Consider the following 21,522-nt stretch of genomic DNA (forward strand, 5'->3'; position numbering starts at 1 on the left):
TACATTTCAGCAGCGCTTGCAGCATTCTGAGAAATAAATTGGCGGGTATCGCAGGTAACACAAGTGTAGCCCAGAGAAGCCCACGTTGCACAGCCGTGTGCCGTGTGAGCCTGGGTGGGAGGTGCTGTCCTCGGGAGCCTGCTGGGCTGCGGTCAGGCTACAGGTGTGCTCTCCCCGAGAGAGAACTGAGCTTGTCTCTTCCCGAATGTTATTTAGCTTAATGAAAACTTGATCCGTTTGGTTTACAAATAGTAACCCTAATATCCATTTCTCTCAGTAGGCGAGTTAGGTTTAAAAAATTAAATTGAATTTGGGAAAGAAGTGGGGAGTCATTCAGCATCACCAAATGCCATTTATCTAGGTAATACTGTTTTACTTTTTGTTTCTGCCTTAATTTGGTCATGTAAATGTGCTTTGAACTAATAAAGATTTGCAATTGGTGAAAATTAATGCATGACTCTTCAGCAGAGTACGGAATGAAAGCATGTGTCATGAAATTGCCATTCTTTGATCCTGTGTTTTCCGTCACTTGCGGACTGGTTCCGTTTAGAGTGTAGTCCATTCTTATTTTTTGTTTCATAGATTGGCCAAAATGGGAAGGACTGGATTCCGCTCTCTTCCACGAAGAGTCAATGGAACTGGCTAAGATCAAGGTCTGACGCTTTTTCCATCTGTCATCAGGTATGCATTGAAGAGAAATCACTATAGTTTTATGCACGTATCTTTAAAGTATTTGATTGCTATGAATATTATGAATTTGGATTTTTATTCAATGTTGAGCTCGCAACTTTATGTTTATCCTGTAGTTTTTAAATGCACCTATAAGTAATTTGAGTTTTGTAATATATTGAGATAAAAGATATTGTTAGCCATGAAAAAATTTCAGCTGGTCTTAGAAAAGTGTAATATTTGAAATCTGCAATTCTTCATTGCTCAGTCTGTACATCCAAAGATAACAGAATTCATTTGTTACTCCATATTGAGTATCACCAATTTTCATACGATCAAATGTTTGTTGTTTCATGGTGCGCTTTTAGTACATTCTTTTCAATAACTTAGAAGTTGTTATTTTTCTCAACTGGAATTCTCTGCCCAATTATGGTTGGGTCTCATAACACAATAATGGCAAAATATGACCAGTCTTTGAAATATTTTCAGATATTAGCTATATACAGGGATTTAGATACTTCTCATTCCATGTTGATTTTACAGTTGAAAAATTTATCAGCCTGTTTCCCACAATGTTCTAAATAGGTGCACAAAAGCATCATGTTAGGAAATAAGAGAGTCAAAATTATTCTTTTTTCCTGCTTTGGCAGAATGCTTTATACCAATTTACAGTGTCATTACTGGTTACAGCAGAATAGCTGTTTAGATATTTCTGAGAGAGGCAGAGAAGCTGTCTCTTGAATGAAAATATAACAGGAGAACAAGTCCTTGAGATGCAGAAAAATCTAAAACCAGAGGGAACATACCGTGTTAGCAGTAGTAACGTCAGTTGCATTAATTGTGTTAATGTCAGTTTTAAACTGCAAAGGAGACTTAGGCAATTTAAACAGCATGAAGCAAGGCCTTGCCCGTATCTACCTACTGAAGAAGAAAGGCTGTGTGAACCAGACACCAATTAATTTACCCATATGCTGTACACTTTAATCAAATGAGTGGATAATTGCTATATTTTGCCTGTTTAACGATAGCCTCTACATTAAAATGCAATAGGATCTGTTGTAATGTACACTTAATTTTACAAAAATGTAGGTTAAATTTGGAGCTCCTGCAAAAGGATAACTGGAATCTGCAAAAGTCAGATCATCCATCTAGCTCACGAGGGCAAGTGTCAGTCTGATGCCAAAACACAAGTGAAACAAAGAAATTGGTTTTCCTTGTTTTCTGAATATATAATAGGATGAGAAATCCAATTGATTAGTAGTTGATGACAGTCATTTAGCCACACGCCAATTTTCAATTTAAAATCAGATCTTTTTCAAAGAGGTTGCTGGTATTATTTCTGTGTCTCTTAAAAATAAATACCTTGCTAAAAACTAGCCTTCATGAACCTTGAGGAATCATTTAACTTGTTTATATCAATTGGATCTTTGGGGAGTTGGTTTCTTCCTCTGAGAAATACAGTTGATAATATTTCCTATCTCTTGTCCACAAATTTTCAAAGGTTTCAGTCAATTTAAGTTTTTGTTTAGGTAGACATACTCTTTGCCGCACAATATATACATTTCCTTCTTTCTCACAGCACCGATAATGAATCGAAACTCTGACACACCTTTTACAACCTGACACACCTCTACACTGATGTATCCCTGCACAGGTATTGTGCACTAAGCCACAAGGCCCACCGGTGTGCTCACACTCACACGGGTCACAGGTGTGTCAGAGACTGGTCCCCCAGCTCTGGCTCTTCCACTCACCTCGGGTGCCCAATGAACAGCATCATTTTCTGTGATGTGAAAAATGGTGGGGAAAATTACTTCAGCCAAATCATTGCTTCCACCCAAGAGACAGGGAGCCGTGATCCTCATCTAATGTAACACCAAAAGGTTTTACCATTTCAAGAATGCATGTTCGTTATGAAGACAAGTCATTTCTGCTCTTGACTCAGAAATCCCTCTGTGTGTGATGACACTGGTATAAAGAATCAATTTTTAATTCGGGCGATGCGTTCAACTCTTTCAGGCCTCTGGTGTCTGTGCCTTGAGTACTCCTTCCCTGGAGTAAATGGTTCACAAGGTGCCTGAAAGAGTTTTCGGCTGCGAATCTATATTTTCCTCTAACACAGAGCGTGACTAGACCTGGCTTGCACAAACTATTGCACAAATGATTTTTAGACGTTAAAATATTTGCGGAAACATTTTTATGTTCTTAGCGAGATTTATGTCCTCTAGTCCCTTGTAAAAAGTGAAGCTTTAATAATGCCACTTTTAGTATCATGTCTTGATGCTTCCTGAGAGTTCCCGACTGCTTTCCCTGAGTACGACATTTGTCAGGTGGGATTTCAGGGGATCTGTGAACTGTTCATTCTGAGCAATGCGTTAATATGTGTTTTGACAAATATAAAGAAGCCTACAGATATTACATTAGACCAGCTGAATCCATTTTATGGTTTCTTTTTTTTTTTAATTCAAAAGCATCACATAGCAAATAAAACTTTTAAAAATTAAATCTAGTTACAAACTAGTTGTTTCTTATTTTTTTTTCCAGTCCCTTTTTGCTTTCTTTTACGACCACATGAAACTTGAGAAGCCACCTAAAGCTAAATCATTTAGTGGAGTTGGGCAGTTCCCAAGTGTCCAACAAGAAGGCCTGGTTTAGGCTGCGATGGCCACTGTCATTCCTGGTGATTTGTCAGAAGTAAGAGATACCCAGAAAGTCCCTTCAGGGAAACGTAAGCGTGGTGAAACCAAACCAAGAAAAAACTTTCCTTGCCAACTGTGTGACAAGGCCTTTAACAGTGTTGAGAAATTAAAGGTCCACTCCTACTCTCACACAGGAGAGAGGCCCTACAAGTGCATACAACAAGACTGCACGAAAGCCTTTGTTTCTAAGTACAAATTACAAAGGTATTAAACTCTATTTGTCTTTCAGATTCTATTTTCTATTATGTTGGCCATTTGAAGCCATTGTAAACGTATATATTTGTATCCACATCTTTCCGCTGATTTGCAGAGAGAAATGTTAAGTAGATTAGACGTTGGCTAGTTTTAGCATTCTAAGTCACAGACTTTTATGTGTTAGTGTTTTTGGATTTTTTTTTTTAATGCAATGCTTAATGAGAGTAGAATTTCCGTTTGTACAAAAAGAAATTGCAAGAAAAGGGTGTGGACATTAACGTGAGTATATTCAGCCTTGCTCGTTAACGTTTGTAATCGCTAAAAACCAGTGAAAACTAAAGTGGCGACTTAGATGGCTCCAGCTCTGCAGTGTTTAGGTGTGGTAACTACCCTCGTAGCAGATGCATATTAAGTTAAAAGAGTGTCCGAGCCGAGGGAAGTTCTGTGTTAGCCTAGCAGCTTAGCTTCCGTTTGAACAGTGAGGTCGGGCGGTTTTTGTCGTGATGCTGACAGAATATGTCTGTGTTCAAGGCACATGGCCACGCACTCTCCCGAGAAAACCCACAAGTGTAATTACTGTGAGAAAATGTTTCACCGGAAGGACCACCTGAAGAATCACCTGCACACACACGACCCCAACAAAGAGACGTTCACGTGCGAAGAGTGCGGCAAGAACTACAACACCAAGCTCGGGTTCAAGCGGCACCTGGCCTTGCACGCGGCCACGAGCGGCGACCTCACGTGCAAGGTCTGCCTGCAGACGTTCGAGAGCACGGGCGTGCTGCTGGAGCACCTGAAGTCCCACGCGGGCAAGTCGTCGGGGGGCGTGAAGGAGAAGAAGCACCAGTGCGAGCATTGCGACCGCCGCTTCTACACGCGCAAGGACGTGCGCAGACACATGGTGGTGCACACGGGAAGGAAGGACTTCCTCTGCCAGTACTGTGCACAGAGGTTCGGGCGCAAGGACCACCTGACGCGGCACATGAAGAAGAGTCACAACCAGGAACTCCGGAAGGTCAAGACGGAGCCCGTGGACTTCCTGGATCCCTTTACCTGCAACGTGTCCGTGCCCATCAAGGACGAGCTCCTCCCGGTGATGTCCTTGCCTTCCAGCGAACTGTTGTCGAAGCCGTTCACAAACACGCTGCAGCTGAACCTCTACAACACTCCTTTCCAGTCCATGCAGAGCTCGGGGTCTGCCCACCAGATGATCACAACTCTGCCCTTGGGCATGACGTGCCCGATAGACATGGATGCTGTCCACCCCTCTCACCACCTTTCTTTCAAATACCCGTTCAGTTCTACCTCATACGCGATTTCCATCCCCGAAAAGGAACAGCCGCTGAAGGGGGAGATCGAGAGCTACCTGATGGAACTGCAAGGCAGCGTGCCCCCCTCTTCCCAGGACTCTCAAGCATCGTCGTCTAAACTAGTGTTGGAGCCGCAGATCGGGTCCCTGGATGACGGCACAGGGGACCTCTCCCTGTCCAAAAGCTCGATTTCCATCAGCGAGCCCCTGAACACAGCAGCGTTGGACTTTTCTCAGCTGTTTAATTTCATACCGTTAAGCGGCCCCCCCTATAACCCCATATCGGTGGGGAGCCTTGGGGTGAGCTCTCCCCAGGAGGAGGAACATTCTTCTGTGGCTCAGCTCCCGCCACAAACCCAGGATCTTCCGGATCCTGCCAGCACCATAGGTCTGGGCTCTCTGCACTCACTGTCAGCAGCTTTCACCAGTAGTTTAAGCACAAGCACAACGCTGCCACGTTTCCATCAAGCTTTCCAGTAGGTTCCACGATGCGGATCCGTTACAGAAGTGTGTGTGTAGCCCTGCCTTAGGTGACCATTTTAATTTTAGTGCCTACTTTCAGACAGTATAAACATTTCTGCTTCTGTATAGTACCAGTTTTCATTAAGCCAGTATAAAATAGAAACTAGCTTTTAAAATGAGCTTTGGAACCATTTGTGTTCAGTTATGTTTACCTGGGTATTTTGTCCTGACTCACTGCCAACTGTCACATTTGAAGATGATTTCTCATATAGGGAAGCCATTATTAGTAGTAAAGTCTTACCAACCCCGTGTTCCAATTACTGTTAGATCTTAAATTTTTCATTTTTTGTCCAATAACAATGGCTCTACCTTTTGACATTTGGCTCATTAAAAAATTTTGCAGGAGAGTTAAATTTTCTAAAATGTATATGAATGACCTGAGAGTTGTAAAATTTTTACTAGCCTCTAAATGGATTAAGAATCAAAAGCTTCAAATGAATTAAGAATCCAGTCTGGGGACATGACGTATGTTTCTTAGATAGACCATAATTTCAGGTCAGTATATTTTGAAGACTTGCTATCGTCTGGCTCAAATGTTTGCCGTCTTTATTATGCACATATAAGAAAAACAAAACCGAAACACAAAGCACCAGTATCTGTAGCAAAAAGAGACCCCTAGTAAGGTGACACGGCACTCCACGTTACTTAAGAGTTGGCCTTAAATTAGTACACAGGATGTTTGTCACGTTTTATACTTCTTGCTCTCTTTCCGTTCGATTCATACTAATAGTGTATGGCATCAGAATCTTCAGTCAGTCTCTAGATGGATCTCTTTCGTCTTTTCCACCTTACATGGCCAGAGGGTAGGTCAAGCACAGCCAGCAGTTTTCCTTGGATTGTCAGTGCACAGTCGGTCCAGAGTCCAGAGCCGTTGGGGAACACAGGTGTGTTTATCCCTGCAGGGGATGGGGGGAGGGGGGTGGGGTGGGGAGGGGAGGTGTCTCCGCTTCTAGGGTGAGAGACCCTAGGCAGGGAGACGGATGTGAGACCTGCAGCTCTGCCTGGGAACTTGTCTGGGGATCGCGTCCCCTGTCGCCAGGGTGGAAACGAGATCCCTTAGGAGTCTAGTCAAAGCACATCGCTTATGTCACTTCTTGCTGAATTTGAGGCAGTTCGTGGTCCCTAAGCACCAAAAACAGAAAACAAAACAACAGCCCTGCTCCCATGGCATCTTTCTTATTCAGTGTTAATTCATCTTTCCTTGCTATTTTTGGACGGAGACTTTAAAGTTAAATGCATTCGAAAACTATTTGAGGAATGACCACAAAGTCTTAAGCGACTAAAAATATATACAGTAAAACCCCACTTTTACACGTCCCTGGGAAATGGGAGGAACGTTGCAAATAAGTTGAATTTGTAGAGGGAGGGAAAAAAGTAAAGCAAAACAAGCATTATCTTAGTGATTGTGAAAAGAACAATCGAGAACATTGTGTTCAATGAATACAACAACAGTTACTGTGGGCTTTCTTCATGTTAGGCAACCAGCATATGTTCTCAAAGGTCGAATTATTATTCTGTTTTTCTAATAATCAGTTGGGGCATCAACCTAAGAAACATATCTAGTAAGCACTTGTTAACACCTTATTTGGGGACCCTGTCTGTTGGGGTGGGTATGAGGAGGGAGGGTTTATAGAAGAGTATATATCTCTTTAAAAAAAGAGAGAAAAATATTTCTGAGCACTCATCTGCCCTATGTGGAAGCTTCTTTTCCCTTTTATAGGGCCAATTATCACTGCAGATTTCGATGTTTACCAAGAATTCCTAAAAATGAGTGCAGATTACTGAATAGAATACATTATTTAAAATATTGGGGAGTAGTATAATTTGTGGAGAAATGTAAATTGTAATAATGTAAATGGGGGTTTCACTATATATATTATATATATGTACACACACATCGCACTTCATAGAATCAAAGTTGCTCTCTTAAGGAGCTTGGGCTCCTGATATTTTATCATGCTCCTATTTTTTTTTTTTTTAATCCTAGGAGCAGTAGTTTTTATACGTATGTATTTAAATGTTATTATTAAAAGTTACATTTTATTAAAAAAAAAGTGTGTTCCAAAGGCATTAAAATTATATATGTTAATAAGGAAGTACATTTTAAAATTTTTCAAACTGCTCCTAAGCTTTTGATTAGGAGAATATTTGCTCTGAAAGTAGGCGTTTAGCTCTGCTTTATTACCGCCTCCTTTAGTTTCTATGAAACAGATTGCTTACTTAAATCACTAGTTGAATGATTAGTGTTCAATATTGCTTTAATCACCATTGGAAAAAAAAAAAAGGAAAAAGAAATCTGGTGACAGAGCACAAATAAATAGAAAACCTATTTTTAAATAGAAATCACAGATACAAGTGTGGAAGCACTACTTTATTTTGTCTAAAATTTGCTTAGAGAGAAGTCAGAACAACGAACTGAGACGTTGGCCTTAGTAGGCTGTATTTCACTGCTAATTAAAAAAAAATTAAAAAGGGAGTACCAGGATTTATTAAATAAAGCATTTTGGAAATGGGGAATGGTACCACGAAGGTATATATATTTTTAGCCTAATTCTCGCCCTGCGTGGAATTCAGATACATGGAGGCCTATCTTCCAGGGCACCAGTGCTAAAATTGTGGACTCATATTTTAATATGTACACCCCTTCGCCTGTTGCTGCCCCACAGACTTGAAATAACACTTCCAAGTAAGAGGGAATTCAGCTAATTTGTTTTTTAAATTGACTGTAGCGGTCACTAAACCCCTTTTGAGAGAATCTATATTAAACATGAGGCTGACTCATTTATTTTAATTGCACAATGGTCTGACAAGGCTGTAACACCGAACTCTTTTTTTTTTTTTTCCTAAAAAAAAAAAAATAATTGACACATTTTTATGTCAACTGGATGTGATTAAAAATAATTGTTGCCAATGCTGTTTTCATTCTCCGGTGGCCAGAATCATCATCATCCCTGGCATTTCTAGTAGTGCCTTTGCTTGGTTTAAAAAAAAAAAAAAAAAAAAAGGGATTATCATTAAGTAAAAAGATTTCAGTTTAGAATTTGGACCTCAGACAAGATATTGAACCTCATTCAGTTTGACCTTCCATGTGTTTGTACAAATTAGATCACCAGACACAGAAGCATGAGTGTGGAAGGATCTTGACACCGTAAGCAATATTCTCCACCGATGGATGCAAATATCATCTTTATAGCTGTTGGTCACTGTTACAATGTGCATCCTAAGATCCTATTACCAGGTTCCATTTTTCAGAACTTCAGTTGTCCTGGCAGATCATGCACTACTCTTTGTGCAGCTTTTTAATTTCATTTAGTGTTTCTTCCAAGCTGTGTATTTTTGCCTATTTGTTGCTTGTGCTTTATTATTCTTAGTCACTTGTGGAATATAGTGACATATTGTGTTAATTTGGACAGTAGCGGTTTTTAAAAACCATATACTGACTGAAACATGAGCCAGAGCTGATTGCTTTATTAAGCTAATAATGAATGTTAAAGAGTACATATTTTCAGGATCATTCATCTAGAAAGCAATACACATATATAGGCCAATATTTTTTTAAAAAATAGAGCTTGGTCAACCTCTATACTACACATATTACAAGATATAGCACTTTCAAAATGAATCTAAACCTTTACAGAAACTTTCTTATAGGTTATGCCTTTTATTTTAAGACTTATTATAATTTGTTTCAAGTGCCATTAGATGATATATATGTAGGCCTTTGATATATAATGCTTTGTGTTCAAAAATGGTAGATGGTATTTTAAACAGGTACATTTTTACAGTGTTTTCTTATCAATTTGCTATATTGCACAGAATCAGTGTGTGTCTTTTCATAAGGTTTTACAATGGTTTATTTTTTTACAAGGTTTACGTGTCTCAAAACACACTGTCTTCCCAGTATGTAAATTAAAAAAAAAAATACCAGTTCACCCAAGTTGCTTCTAGCCTACTGAGATCCATGTGGCGTTGGAGGAGATCTTTCAGATACTGAGTATTCTTCATTAGCAGTGGCAGACTGTTATCTCTGGGAAATGAGTGCCTACGTTGACCTTGTCTTATTTTTCTCATACTGCGTCAGCAGCTGTCTACCACACAGATAGTCTGTTGTGATCCCATAGAGCCGCATAAGTTGTGTTGTGTAGTTCTGTGCTAAAAACCCATACAGAGCTCCTTTTTGATCATATAAATCGAGATGATCCCACCCACAATGGTAAAGGCACGCTCGGATCACCCCCCCAGGCCCTTCTCCAACGTTGTCAGCCCTCTGAGGATGGAAGGCAGTGTCTTTTGATAAGTTATCTAGCTTAGAAATAACAGAACTATTGCTAATGTATAAAACACTTCATTGTATAAGCTTCAGTGGTACAGATGAACCAGAATGAATGTGTATCTTCTCAGAAGCACTCCTTCAATATTCTGTTGGATCATGCTGCTAATGTAACTTGGGATACAACTCTTCATGGTGCTACAAACTTCTCTGTCTCATTCAGTCGTGTTTTTTTATCCATAGGAAAAAAAAGGACTACATTAGGCGTAAAGGTGTACAATATATTTTTATACTGTGACTTCATTTGTCTTTAACAAGACTTTTACACCACCCACAACAATGTATTCATGTGCACTTGCAAAAGGAAATCTCGGACGTGCAGATGTTACCAGAACAAACCCAGCTTTGTCCACAAGGTGACTGTAACTCAGAACGAAACGTGGGCTTTATAATATGGTGTGGCGTGAAGAACATGCTGTATGTTACTAACAGCCCTTTGAATTTAACAAAAACTGGGAATCCATTCGGAAATGGATTGCATCATGCCTGAACATAAGCTGGACTGCTGAAATTGTATTTTTAGCTGATGAAAAAAGTGTTTGGACTAGTACTCTAAAAATGTTCTAATGATAAAGTTTTGAGTCAAAATAGGAAAGAAAAACTCTGCATTCCAGGCTGAATTTTGTATATTTTTATTGCATTTAAAATCGCTATTCTGTGATATGGGAAATCAAGTGGCTTATCATGTATATCATGTACTTAAAATGTATTCACAAACTACTGTTGTATTTGTATAAAATATAGACAAAGATCGTATTTTTTGTGTGTGTATAAGCTCTGTAAATTAGCAATCACATTACGAGGCTGCAGTGATAACTACATTTTAAACATCCACATCCAAAGAAGCAGGCTATTTATTGTCCAGTTACCCAGATATAAAATATTAATTTGCTGCTAATTAAACAATAGTGCTGCAGCTTCTTGTGGCCTACAGTGTTATGTTTGCTGTAAGAAAAAGATATGTGAACTCCACAAAATATATGAATAAAAATTATAGAATGGCTTTAGATAATGTAGATCTTCCTGAAATTTTAATAGATGATAAATTTCTATTTGGTATAACATTTTTTCCCTTTGAATTTTAAATATTTTCTCATTTGATAAACGTAAGATTCTAATAGCTGCCTCTAGGACAATACTTGGTTGCTGAAATGAAATGTAAAGTTCTAGGGTTTCTTTTGTTTTATAACTTTTGTACCTTTAAAGGAAGGACAGAAATTGTAAATAAAAAAGTTGAAACATCATGCATCAAAACTTTAATCCAGGTGAGAATTCAAAAAAGGAATCCCCAAAAGGCTGTAGGAATGTATAAATTGATCATGTTTCTTGTTCACGTGAGATAAAATTGGCATTCAGCATTCCTTTAGCCCTTATTGTCTGTCAGTCCTGCCTGTAAATTACCTTTTTAGAAGTTCCCTTTGGGCTGCTTGTCTAAAATTTTGCTGAAAAGCCTCCCTTGACAATTCATCTGGACCAAAATGGTGAGCACACAAATGTCATTTCATCTAAAATTCATCAGTTAAACAGTCATGCAGCTTCGAAAGAGAGACATTAATTCTGAAAATTCAGTTAATAATCTGGCCAGGAGCCAACTGTAGAATTTTTTTTTTTTGTATCTCATAGCACCTTTTTTACTATGATAGGAAAAAATTCCTTCTTTACCTTTGGCTTTCCTATCTTAAGGCTGTCTACCTTCAGAGAGGTAAAGAAAATGCACAGTGACCCCAAATTTTGCAGTTCCTCTTTTTACATACTTAATTCCAGCAAACCTAAAAGCATTACTTTGTTAATTCTTAGCATTAACACTAAATACATTTTCATTTAAATTCACACATATGAATATTTCAAGGACTATTTATAGAAAGAAAAATGCTATCGCTTTTTATAGTTAGAATACTCTGAAAAAGGATGTTTGGGATTAATTCACTTAAGGTATATTCTCACTTATGGAAACCTAATTAGAAATGCAGTTTGCTTACTGCACCATAGACCCAATGGGGCTAGAAGACTTTTTCATTCATGTTTTTGTTAACTGAAAGGTTCATACTGATGGTTTACCATTAAGGGGAGGAAAAAGTTCAGTCTGGCTATAGACAGCTTGAGTTTTGCTGCCACTTTTCCTTAATTAAGCATTTCTTAAGCAAAAGGCACTGCTTCGTGCTAAGCCCTAGGGCCGTTCCAAAGAAGTCAGCTTTACAGAAAGAAGGCTGTTTCCTGATCAAGCATCAGAGAGAAGAGGACAGCATCACTGCAACTGTGGGAAAGTGTAAATATTGTATTGAGTTGTACCCAGTTACCCATTTTTGTAGATCAAAAATGGTCAAATATTGGCAATTTCAGCCCAAAACTAAAACAAAACAACAAAAAGACCCAGAAGGTCTTGACTGCATTCTATTCAACACAAGGTCAATAATAAATCTGTCTAACCTGCAGATGTTTGACTCTTGGCTAATGTGATGGTTAATGTGTCCACTCGGCTAGGCCACGGTACCCAGACTGGTTGCCTGGTCTAGTCAAACACTGGTCTAGATGCGGCTGTGGAGGTATTTTTTTAGGTGCGACTGCCCTCCATAATGTGGGTGGACCTCATCCTATCAGTTGGAGGCCTTAAGAGAAAAAAGTGAGCTCTCCAAAAGCAAAAGGGAATTCTGTCTCCAGACGGCCTTCGGACTCGAGCTGCAAGATCCAGCTCTCCCCTGGTCCCCAGCCTGCTGGCCTGCCCTGCAGGTGTCGGACTTGTCAACCTCGACAGTCATGTGAGCCAATTTCTTAAAATAAATCTCTGTCTCTATGGTATACATATCCCATCGCTTCAGTTCCTCTGGAAAACACTACCACAGCTAGTTCCAACAACTGCCATTCTTTAGAGGTGCTAGTTTTACCTTGGAAGAAGTAGGAACATCTTTCTCTCTGATATGCTGTTATAGCAGAGAACATAAATTCCCAGGTTCTGACTGCTTTAGAAAAGAAACAGAAAAAGAGCACAGTACTTAATGGAGATTGTACCTATAAAGGATTTCTCAGACTCTCCTTTTCCATACTGTTATTTTGGCTGCCATTATTTTTTAAATTTATTTATTGGAGTATAGTTGATTTACAATGTTGTGTTAATTTCTGCTGTACAGCAGAGTGATTCAGTTATACATGTATATATTGGGTTAGCCAAAAAGTTCGTTCGGGTTTTTCTGTAACATCGTCCGAAAAACCCGAACGAACTTTTTGGCCAAGCCAGTACATTCTTCATATTCTTTTCCATTACGGTTTATCACAGGATACTGAATATAGTTCCCTGTGCTATACTGTAGGACCTTGTTGTCAGTTGCCATTATTGCAGATGAAAATGGTTTTCTCCTACTGAGCAAGTTTTCTTTTTAAAAAAAAATGTAAACAGGCTAATCTTGCTCTGCCCAAGAGAGGCATACTTGGCACGTAAACCAATGTTTATTCTAAATGCACAAGTGGAAACATTTGTAGATTGAATCTTTTTTGAAAACATGGTCCATTTATAGTAATACCTTAGTCAAGGTCTTAAGATCCTGAGGGAGATGAGAGTTGGAAGTGCAATGGCTCCTCACATAAGCTGTGGAAGTTTCCTGTTTTATGGTAGTAGAATTTTTGCAAAGGTTTAACTTTTGGTTTATTCTAGCTGTAATTAGAGAACTTTAATCTTTTTCTTGGGGCCCCTTTCAAAGTGTCGTTCTTGCAAAACTGCTCTGTTTCTAAAAACACATAATTGATCTGTTATTAGTATCCACACACACCTGGTGACATTTCTAAGACGGCTCCTGTAACCAGATTTTCATGCCCTAGGAATGTTCATTGTGTAAGTAGGTTAATAGCCTAAGCTATGCCCTATTTAAGATTTTAAGCTATGTCAGCTTTTCCCACCCAGAATTAGCGGTGATCAGTGGCTGTAACAAATATACACCCTTATAAGCATCTCGAAGACCATTTTGTTTACAGACTACAGGCAGCTGAGTTCACCTCATCCCTAGTTTTCTGTTACATTATCTCTCACAGGAGTAAAGTGCACTTACTGTTGTACTTTCTGTCATAAATTCTTTCGTATGCTATTTCCATAGTTATTCCTAAATTGGATGTTTACTAAAAGAGCTTCAGGTTAGTACTAGTCAGTGACTTGAAGGACCCTGAAAATTCTCTTCCATTCTTGACAGTGTCTGCCCGTTTCATCCTCTTCCTCTTTCTGTCATTTTCATGTTAAGTCACTCGCTGTTCCTTGTGCTTATGCATGCCTCTGTCCTGTTCTCCATCCCTGGAATGCCTGCTTTCTCTGTTCTTGCCTGTGAATGCCACATGCCGAAAGCTTACCATCCTCTAGCCCTTTCTTGATGATAGCTCTTCCATTCACAACACCTTCTTTGCTCTCACCCACTGAAAAGTATCTTATTTTCCCTATGAACGTTCATTAGATCTTCTCAGGGATGTGTCTGTCTTTTTTAATTCTTTTAAAGCCCTGGAGGTGAAAGCCCTATCCACTTAGTTCCCTGCACACGGCAGATAATCAACACATATTTGTTGCCTGAAGGGCAATGATGGCTCTTACCTTTCTCAACCATCTTAACAATTAGGACACATAGTTTAAAAGAAATACTCTTTCAAAAGTTGAACCTAGAAAAAATTTTACAGGATAATTTTAATGCTTGGGTTATCTTTGTTCTATAGAAAGTCTTATTTGATATACTAAAGATTGCGTGGGGATTTCCCTGGCGGTCCAGTGGTTAAGGCTCCTCGCTTCCAATGCAGGGGCCGCGGGTTCCATCCCTGGTTGGGGAAATAAAATCCCAAATGCCGCAGGGCGCGGCCAAAAAAAAAAAAAAAGATTGTGTGATCATACTTAAACCTCACATTTTGTTCTGCCCTCCTGCATCAAAATGAGCAAATTCTACAATACAGCACCATTTCTTCAGAAATAGACCACTCTAAATGCTTTCACTGCAATGGACCAAAATTAGAGAGCCTTTGAGGATCCCAATTCTTGTAACTTTGTACTTCAACACTTCTAACTATGGAGTCTTTAGCTCTGTTTAAACTTCCTGGAACTTGAGTGACTAGAGATAAGCATCAGTAGGTAGGGTTCTATTTTTTTTTTTTTAATAAATTTATTTATTTATTTATTTATTTTTGGCTGCATTGGGTCTTCGCTGCTGCGCGCAGGCTTTCTCTAGTTGCGGCGAGCGGGGGCTACTCTTCGTTGCGGTGCGCAGGCTTCTCATTGCAGTGGTTTCTCTTGTTGTGGAGCACGGGCTCTAGGCACGTGGGCTTCAGTAGTTGTGGCTCGCAGCCTCTAGAGCACAGGCTCAGTAGTTGTGGCGCACAGGCGTAGTTGCTCCGCAGCATGTGGGATCATCCTGGACCAGGGCTCGAACCGGTGTCCCCTGCATCGGCAGGTGGATTCTTAACCACTATGCCACCACGGAAGCCCGGTAGGGTTCTTAAGATTTTACTTCATCAAGTACTAGGATAAGTTCTCATTAACTGAAATTATCATTTTGAAATCTCCTTAGATCTTATTTAAATTTTAATTTGCCTTTTCTCCTTAGCAGTTAGGCCAATGAGTAAAAAACCACTGAAAGGGAACATTTTTGTTTGCTTATTCTACATACACAGTGAAAATCAATTTGTTCTTTAAAAAAAAAAATCAAAACCAAAATAGACCTCTGAGGTTTCCCCCCCATTTTTACAGATGGGACCAGGCAGTTACAGCTGCTGTACAGGGCCACACAACTGAAACCAGGGCCCAGGCCTCCTGACACAATCTCGGGCTCCTTATGCTTTCAGATGTCTGAAGTTTTCCCACTGGGGCCAACTCTGTTGGAAGGAAGAGGCATAATTTAACGTGCAAGGCTACAAGCAGAAATTTCTTTAAAGTTTCATGTGTTACGTCAAAATTTCAAATTCTGGGAAGATAATGAAAATTATGTGTCTTTGTCTCCCTTGTCAGTACTATTACTGTCCTCATTTTACAGATGAAGAAACTAAGGCTCAGTGAGATTGACTTGCTAGGAAGTGACAGGATTTAAACCAGGTTATTTGACTCCAGGGCCTGTGCCCTTTATCACTATAGTTTCAGGAGACCCAGTATCCGGGCATCCACAGGAGAGAAGAAAGCAGAAATTGAGAGTTCGGGAGACTACACTCCCAAAATAACATGAGAAGTTCTCCCCGGACAGGATTACCTAAATGTCTGTTCCACCAAGACAAGGAAAACACAACAAACTCTGTAGAGTGTATGTGTGTGTGGTATACAGGTAGATGTATGTATATGTAAATACACACACACTCACACATATGTTTCCTAACTTGCCTCCTGAGAGGGCTTAGAAGCAATGATACTTATGACAATGAGCACAGTAACACCCAGATCTTGGTTTCTAAGTACCATTCTCCACCAAAAGGTTTGGAGCTCCTTGGAAAAATGGCTGCTTCTAGGACCTGGGGCTAGGAAAATACAAGATGATCCTGGAACATCTTTTACCAGAAAATAAGGAAATGTTCAAAGAATGATAAAGAACATGTGAAAAACGACACAGGAGCCAACATGAATGGGTACCCAGTGGCCTAATTTGGGAAACTTGGGGCATTAATAAATAGTTACAGTAATAAATTATAATCCATGGACTAAGACAAGACTATATGAGGTTATGGTGATAAAAATACAATGAATAAATATAAATAACTAGAGAAGTAGGATTACAAGTAATAACTGCAGAGAAAGAATAATGAAATTAGAAAACTATGAATTGGCAACTATCAGAGTAATAATTACTTCAGACGAGAATCATCCATGGGTGTGAAGTAGTGGGCTAAGCTACGATGAAAAACAGGATATTTATATAGGATTAAAGTATCTTCCCACAAAATACTTATTAATTACAAAAAGAGTAACTTTGCATTAGAAAAACCAGTGGACACCTATTTAAACAATTGATCAAAGTGAACCTCATCGGTAATCAGACAAGTCAATAGACCTCTTGATATGCTACACTGAGAAGAACACAACAGCATTTACTTCACTGGTATTCCTGCCAACATTTCATAACCTGAATTTAGTCATGAGGAAATATCAAACAAACCTAAATTGAGGAATATTCTATAAAATATTCTTCAAAAGTGTCAAAGTCATGAAAGACAAAGAAAGACTGAGGAACTGTTTCATATTAAAGAAAACTAAAGAGCCTTGGTAACTGGATTAGTTTTCTGTTGCTGCTGTAACGAACTACCACAAAATAAGAGAAAAGAGAGATAAGCTCAGGACAGATCTACAAGATCCAAGACTTGCTGGCTTCAAAATAAAACTATTCTTATTTTCATTCGTTCCAAGATATTCAATTTGACAAAGGGCTCAGAGAGAAGATCAAATTCAAAGAAGGACTATAATTCCATTGTTAATATCTCAGAAAGATCTAAGATGGTACCTCAGAGAACCATTCAGCCAGACAAAATGCCCTCGAAGGCTCTTAAGGGCATGCCTCAAAGATCCTTTGCACTAAACAATAGGGCTTCTAAGAATCTTAAGTTTGTTGTCTCTAAGCAGCCTGACTGGCTCAGTGACTCTTGTGCATGGAGTGTTTTTTAATGGAATGGATTTGTAAATTGATTTATAGAAAATCCAGGATATTTTTAAAGGAATTGTATCAGCATGACATGAAAGGGACAGAGACAATACAAAATGGAGAAGTGCGTGTCTCACAGACCTTCTCCATTAAACAGAAGGGCTTCTAAGAATCTTAAGTTTGTTGTCTCTCAGCGGCCTCACTTGCAGCCCAGCCAACAAGGTTTCAGGGTGTGAATTTTTTAATAAATTGATTCATAGGAAACCCACAAAGTTTTAAAAGGAATAGTATCAACGTGACTGAAAGGGACAGAGGCAGTAGAAATGAAAAGGGATTTTTACCCTCAAATCAATTAGGGCAAAAGCAGGCTACAAAATTTCCTCAGCTGCCAACATAGCTACGTTTTATGAAAAAGGAAGACTAACTCAGAAGGCAGGATCAAGAACCCAGAGCCATGCTGAATCACCCCAGATGGTGGGCTGAGCCCTAATCAAAGCAACATGTGCCTAGCTGGATTTCAGAATTGTATAGACCAGTGATCCCTTGTGTGCCTCCTATTTTTCCCTTTATGAATGAGAGTTGTTCTCCCATATAGCGGTTATTATGTCTGTCCCTCCATTGTATGTTGGAGGTGTGGGGTGCAGATCATTAGTCTTTTTAGTTCTCAGATCTCAGATTGAGAGGAGCTGTACGTGGAGAGTTGTATCAAGGAGCTGCATTTGAGACACCGTCCCCAAGGAACCCCATCCGTATCTGGACCAGATTTAGATAACAGGATTCTTTTTTTTTTTTTTAATAAATTTATTTATTTATTTATCTTTGGCTGTGTTGGTCTTTTTGTTGCTGTGCGCGGGCTTTCTCTAGTTGCGGCAAGCGGGGGCTACTCTTCGTTGCGGTGAGTGGGCTTCTCATTGCGGTGGCTTCTCTTGTTGTGAAGCACAGGCTCTAGGAGCACAGGCTTCAGTAGTTGTGGTGCACGGGCTTAGTTGCTCCGTGGCATGTGGGATCTTCCCAGACCAGGGAACGAACCTGTGTCCCTTGCATTGGCAGGCAGATTCTTTCTTAATCACTGTGTCACCAGGGAAGTCCCGATAACAAGATTCTTGACCTCAAACCTGAGTCTGTGCTGTAACTTTTAGGGATATTGGGAAGGTTATATGTAATCTGCATATGGGGAAAAAGTAAATAATTTGAGACCAGAGAGCAGATTATAGCAAATTTAAAACATGTCCACAAAATCTTTGATATTCCTCCCATCCAATGATGCTGTCTAATTCCCCTTCCCTAGAATATGGACTGACCTCAGTGACTCACATCTAAGAAAAAGAATGCAGCATAAATGCTGCTGTGAGACCTATAAGGCTAGGCTGTGAAAATGATAAACCTTCCCTTGGTTCAGTCCCTCTCTAAGGACACACAACTTTGAGTGCCCTGGGCTGGCTCGTAGACGTCTGGCTGCCTAGAAGTTGCCATATAGAAAAATAGTATTAGTATAAATATTCTTCCTCGGGTCGGCAATGAAAATTGGCAAGTGCTTGGTACAGTTATCTATATGTGTTGGAATAGTAGAGACAGTCCACTAGTTAATGATTAAATTGGTTAGAATGATAACCAGGATGGAAAGATAGAAAGATGAAAAACATAGATAGATAGGTAAATAGATAGATAGAGTGGATCTGACTCTCCCAGTAACATAGGCAGATTATTAGGCCCAGTAGCAGAAAGAATACTACTCATATATATAGTTCTTTACAGTTTACAAACACTCACACAGCCATTATCTTCTTTTATCCTCACAAAAGGCAGGGCACTTTTTTTTAAATCTTCATTTTACAGAGTAGAGAAGTAACTCTTAGAAAAAAATAGATGAGAAATAGGTACTAAATAAATACAAGCAAAAAGACATCACAAGTAGCGTTATTAATATCGGAACACATAGACTTAAGATTAAAACATTCAAAAAGGAAAAAGAAGAGAAAGTAATATGAAATGCACAATTTTAAAAGGAAGATGTAGTAGCTATAAATTTCTTGCACCAAAAATCATGGCAGCTAAATATATAAATGGAAACTATTCGAAATGCAGGAACTTAATTCCAAAAATTCTATTGGAATGAGAGAGATTAGTAATTCTTTCAGAATGAAATATAAAAGAAAAAAATAAGAAAGGACATAAAATAATATAATCAAACTTGATGTATATATTAAAAAAAACTTTGTCATTTGCAAAAGGAATACATACACCCTCATATGTATGTCCAGGTATTACAAAATCTCTTATGCAAGTGATCATAAATAAAATGTAAGCACATTTTCAAAAGGATAAATATTAGGGCCACATTCTGTTAATAAAATTAGAAATAAATAACAAAAATATGACTTTAAAAAATATGTAACTACTTGAAAACTAAGAAACGTCATCCTAAATATCCCTTGGACTTAACAAAGAAATCCAAACTGAAATTACAAACTACCCAAAAAAGGCTAGTGAAAAGAAGAATGTGTCATAGCCAAAGCCCCGAGTCAAAGTTTAAGTTGTGCAGGGGAAAAATTATGACTTGAAAATTCTTCATTATTGAAAGAGAAAGACAGAAAATAAAGGAACTCGGTGTTTATCTATGGGGGAAACTGGTAGCTAGCCTCCAAAATCCATTCTCTCCTTTTACCACAGTAAAAGAATAGTAGCCAGGCACATGGCGTGTCTAGTTGGTCTCCAACTACACTACATCCCCAAGACTCCCTTGCAGCTAGATGTGGCCATGTAACCAAGTTCTCACCAATAAAATATGAGTGACAGTGTTAAGTGCCACGTGTAGCTACGGGGGACTTGACTTCTCCATATTTCCTCTCCCCTCCCCACCAGCTGGAATGAGGGCAGGGTGGTGACCCAGTTTTGATTATGCACACAGGACACTGCTTTAGAGCCGTGCCAACAAACTTTCTGAAAAAGGTCAAAGAGAAAATAATTTAGGTTTTGTGGGTCATCTGATCTCTGTCATAACTACTCATTGTAGCCATTGTAACTCAAAAGCAGCCATAGGCAAAATGTAAACCAATCAGCATTTTTGTGTTGCAATTAAACTTTATTTACAGAAACAAGCAACAGGCAGAATTGTCCCTCTGTTGTAGTATGCTGACCCCTGCCCTAGAGAATGGCAGGGTTTTCCCACTTGCTTGTGCCCTGAGTGACTTTATGGAACAGATCACTTACCTACCCAGGACTGTTCCATGAAAGAAAAATAACAAAGAAGTTTTGGGATCCTCTTGCTACAGCAAATTAGCCTTCATCCTAACTAACATATCAACTTAAGAGATTTGGGGAAAAGGACAATAAAGTAAGTCAGAAGAGAGTAAATAGATAAAATAAGTTAAAGGTGAATTCAATGAGGTAAAAATTAGTGAAACATAACTGCAAAATTAATGCTTTGCAACAAAAAAAATCAATAAGGTAGATAAACCCTTGGTGATCCTTGCTAAAGAAAAAAAGAGATAAGAGAATAAAAGTATTGTAAGAGACTAATACATCTAAATCTAATGAAGTTATTTTGAAGATTTAGAGGAAATGGATGATTTTCTAACAAAAAATTTAGAGGAAATGGATGATTTTCTAACAAAATATTAATTACTAAGACTCAAGAAGGAGCAGAAAATTGGACTAAATCAAATACCATATACAAGAATGGAAAAGTGATTAAAACTATTATTTGAAAAGACCAGCATCCCATGGATAAAACTCATAGCTTAGTTCCATATAAACTTGCAAAAGCACGTATTCATTCATTCTATAAATATTTAAGGAGTGCTTACCACCTGCCAGACACAATTCTGGCCACAGGGTGAAAAGCAGTGAACAAAACAGAGCCCCCACTCACATGGAGATTACCTTTTACTGGAGGGAGACAGACAATAAATAAACACACAAATAAATACATGTTGCATATTGTGACGATAAATGCTGTGGGGAAAAGCAAAGCAGGGTGTGGGAGATAGTGAGCACTTGTACTGTAAGTGAGTTTCCCTAATGGCATGCTTTTGAATGCGATTATCTGTTATCTGCATATCCTCTTAGGTGAAATGTCTCTTCTTGTCTTCTCCCCATTTTTAAAGTAGATTGTTTGGTTCTTTAACTGCTGGGTTTTGAGGAGTTTTTGATGTATTCCAGATTCAAATTATGTACTTCATATTGAGTGAATTATGGTCGTTTGTATTTTTTTGAGGAATTGGC

The 21,522-nt window shown here is 38.9% G+C and overlaps 1 protein-coding gene across 2 annotated transcripts in view; it reads left to right on the top strand.

Moving 5' to 3' along the window:
* The window catches only part of PLAG1 (PLAG1 zinc finger), a 47,746-nt gene extending 41,487 nt beyond the window's left edge, over window positions 1-6,259 (top strand). The window contains exons 3-5 of one of the 2 annotated variants that reach the window (XM_057531688.1): window positions 583-681; window positions 3,214-3,572; window positions 4,095-6,259. In XM_057531688.1, the coding sequence (XP_057387671.1) occupies window positions 3,331-3,572; window positions 4,095-5,352 (1,500 nt within the window). In that variant the 5' untranslated portion in view covers window positions 583-681; window positions 3,214-3,330 and the 3' untranslated portion in view covers window positions 5,353-6,259. The remainder of the gene's footprint in view (window positions 1-582; window positions 682-3,213; window positions 3,573-4,094) is intronic. The other variant, XM_057531689.1, reaches the window with a different exon arrangement.
* The last annotated feature ends 15,263 nt before the right edge of the window (window positions 6,260-21,522 follow it).

This window comes from Balaenoptera acutorostrata, chromosome 17, assembly GCF_949987535.1.
Source record: "Balaenoptera acutorostrata chromosome 17, mBalAcu1.1, whole genome shotgun sequence".
Lineage (NCBI taxonomy): Eukaryota > Metazoa > Chordata > Mammalia > Artiodactyla > Balaenopteridae > Balaenoptera > Balaenoptera acutorostrata.